The 2,039-nt window shown below is 25.4% G+C and overlaps 1 protein-coding gene across 1 annotated transcript in view; it reads left to right on the forward strand.

The window, feature by feature from the left end:
- Positions 1-1,187: 1,187 nt before the first annotated feature.
- Positions 1,188-2,039, forward strand: part of EDI_264230 (zinc finger protein DHHC domain containing protein, putative) — a gene marked incomplete at both ends in the record, with an annotated part of 972 nt that continues 120 nt past the window's right edge. Inside the window, 2 exons of the mRNA XM_001733404.1 lie at positions 1,188-1,706; positions 1,794-2,039. The exon at positions 1,794-2,039 is cut by the window's right edge and continues 120 nt beyond it. Of these exons, the coding sequence (XP_001733456.1) occupies positions 1,188-1,706; positions 1,794-2,039 (765 nt within the window). The remainder of the gene's footprint in view (positions 1,707-1,793) is intronic.

Consider the following 2,039-nt stretch of genomic DNA (forward strand, 5'->3'; position numbering starts at 1 on the left):
TCAAAGTCAAGAAGATGATTATGATCTTGAGGATAGATTAATTGATGTTTGAAATAATTTTTCTATTTGAACACTCTAAAAAAATCAATTAATAAATTTTTCAAAACATTCTTGAAGTATTGAATGGTTTAAAAGAAGAGTCATATAATAATCCATTATTTCTATACGACTATTCTCTGATTTAATTGTACTTTGTGTTGTAACAATTAAATCTTTCAATATTATTTGTTTTTCAGTACCTTCCTGTGTTAAGTCACAAAATAAAACAAAGATTTTTGAAATATGAGGGAGGAAGTTGGATAAAGAACAGTTGGGTACATTCAATTTTTAGTAATTTATTCAAAAAATAATGGAACTGCACAAAAAGGGTTGTAATCAAATATGCCCAAAACTTGTTAGTAAATTTCTTGTTGAAAGATTAAGCTGTGGCAATACAATTCAAATTTACTGAAAGAAGAGTTAGCAAAGAGTTAAATTGTTTTCAAAGATCGGAAATGACAAAAATTACGAACACAAAAGCAAACAATAGTTTTGCGTTAAACGGTATCTCTATGTCTTCATTAATAAAAAGATTCAGTTGACTATGCTAAATAAAATGGGTAAGTGTTAAAGTGAATAGAAGATAATATTAAGTACATTATTTTTCATGTTTGGTCAACTACATCCTGTTTTCAATTTAAAGAAGAATAAATGATTCTTTTTTATCATAGTTCTTTTTTTTTGTTTGTGTTGGATGTCTGACTGGTTTAAAACAATTAAATATACCTTTTCCTCTTTGATGTGATTATCGACTGTTTGTTTATTTGATGAAGTTTCATTGGTTTGTAAAAATATTACTAAGATTAAACAATTCTTCAAATTTAGTACATATTCCAAATAATCTCAGTAGAAATATTCATACAAATTTAAATGAAATAGAGTTTTGAAGAGTGTATGAATATTTCTAAACAACACATCAAGTTAAACTCAAAGATGGAGTAATTAGGAGATTAGAAACTAGTAAACTTAATAAAAAGAATATCATATCATTAACAAAAACAATTACAAATGAAGAGTAATGCACAATAAAAAAACGTAGAGGTATGAAGGTTATCTAAATGATTACATTGAAAATGTCATGAATATTCCTATAATATAGTTTTTTTTTTCTCTTTTCTAATTTAAGTTGTTAAGAACTTAATAATTTAATGGATACAAACAATAAGTCAAAACCAATTTGTTGTCTAGACTTTAGTCAAGAAGAATTAAAAAAAATTCCAGTGAAAGTAATATTTTGTCTGATTGGAATATGTTATTTAGCAGTTGATGCATTAATTATTTTTGTTTTACCATTTTTGTATTCTCTAATTACAGTCATATTTTGGTTTGTTATAGCACAGATATTGGTGTATTTAATCACATACAACTATTACCAATGTCATTTTGTGACTGGAGAATGTATTCCTAAACAATATTATCAAGTTGATGAAGAAGAAAAAGAAGAAGACCAATATTGCGATATTTGTAAGAGATATAAAGCAGATAGAGTTCACCATTGTAAAATTACAAACCAATGCATTTATAGATATGACCATTATTGTGCAATGGTAGGAAATAGTTTAGGATATCATAACTACAGATATTTCTTTTTATTCCAATTCTATCTATGGATTGGATTATTATTAGCAGATTTTCATTTATATAAGATTGTTGTATTTATTGGTAGTGTTTGTTATTTTTTTTTCTAACTGATTCTTGAATAATATTGGTTCTTATAGTGATAAAATAAAAGATAATCAAAACTCAAATAATAGTCTCATTTCTATTATGTTTTTATAGTTTTTTTAGTATTATTCTTTGGGAATATGACATTTGCTTTAACAATGAATATTATAGCAGTGATGTTTACAATTACATTCAATTACACTATGAAAGAAGTTGTTGATGACTTTGGTCAAATGATTCGAGAACGTAGATTTATCAAGAACAAATATTACAAATCTATTCTTTTAAATTGGAAGGAAGTAATGCAAGTTTCACCATCAAAACCACTTTTGTTA

This window comes from Entamoeba dispar, genomic scaffold (genome assembly GCF_000209125.1).
Source record: "Entamoeba dispar SAW760 scf_1105229461783 genomic scaffold, whole genome shotgun sequence".
NCBI classification, from domain to species: Eukaryota; Evosea; order Mastigamoebida; family Endamoebidae; genus Entamoeba; species Entamoeba dispar.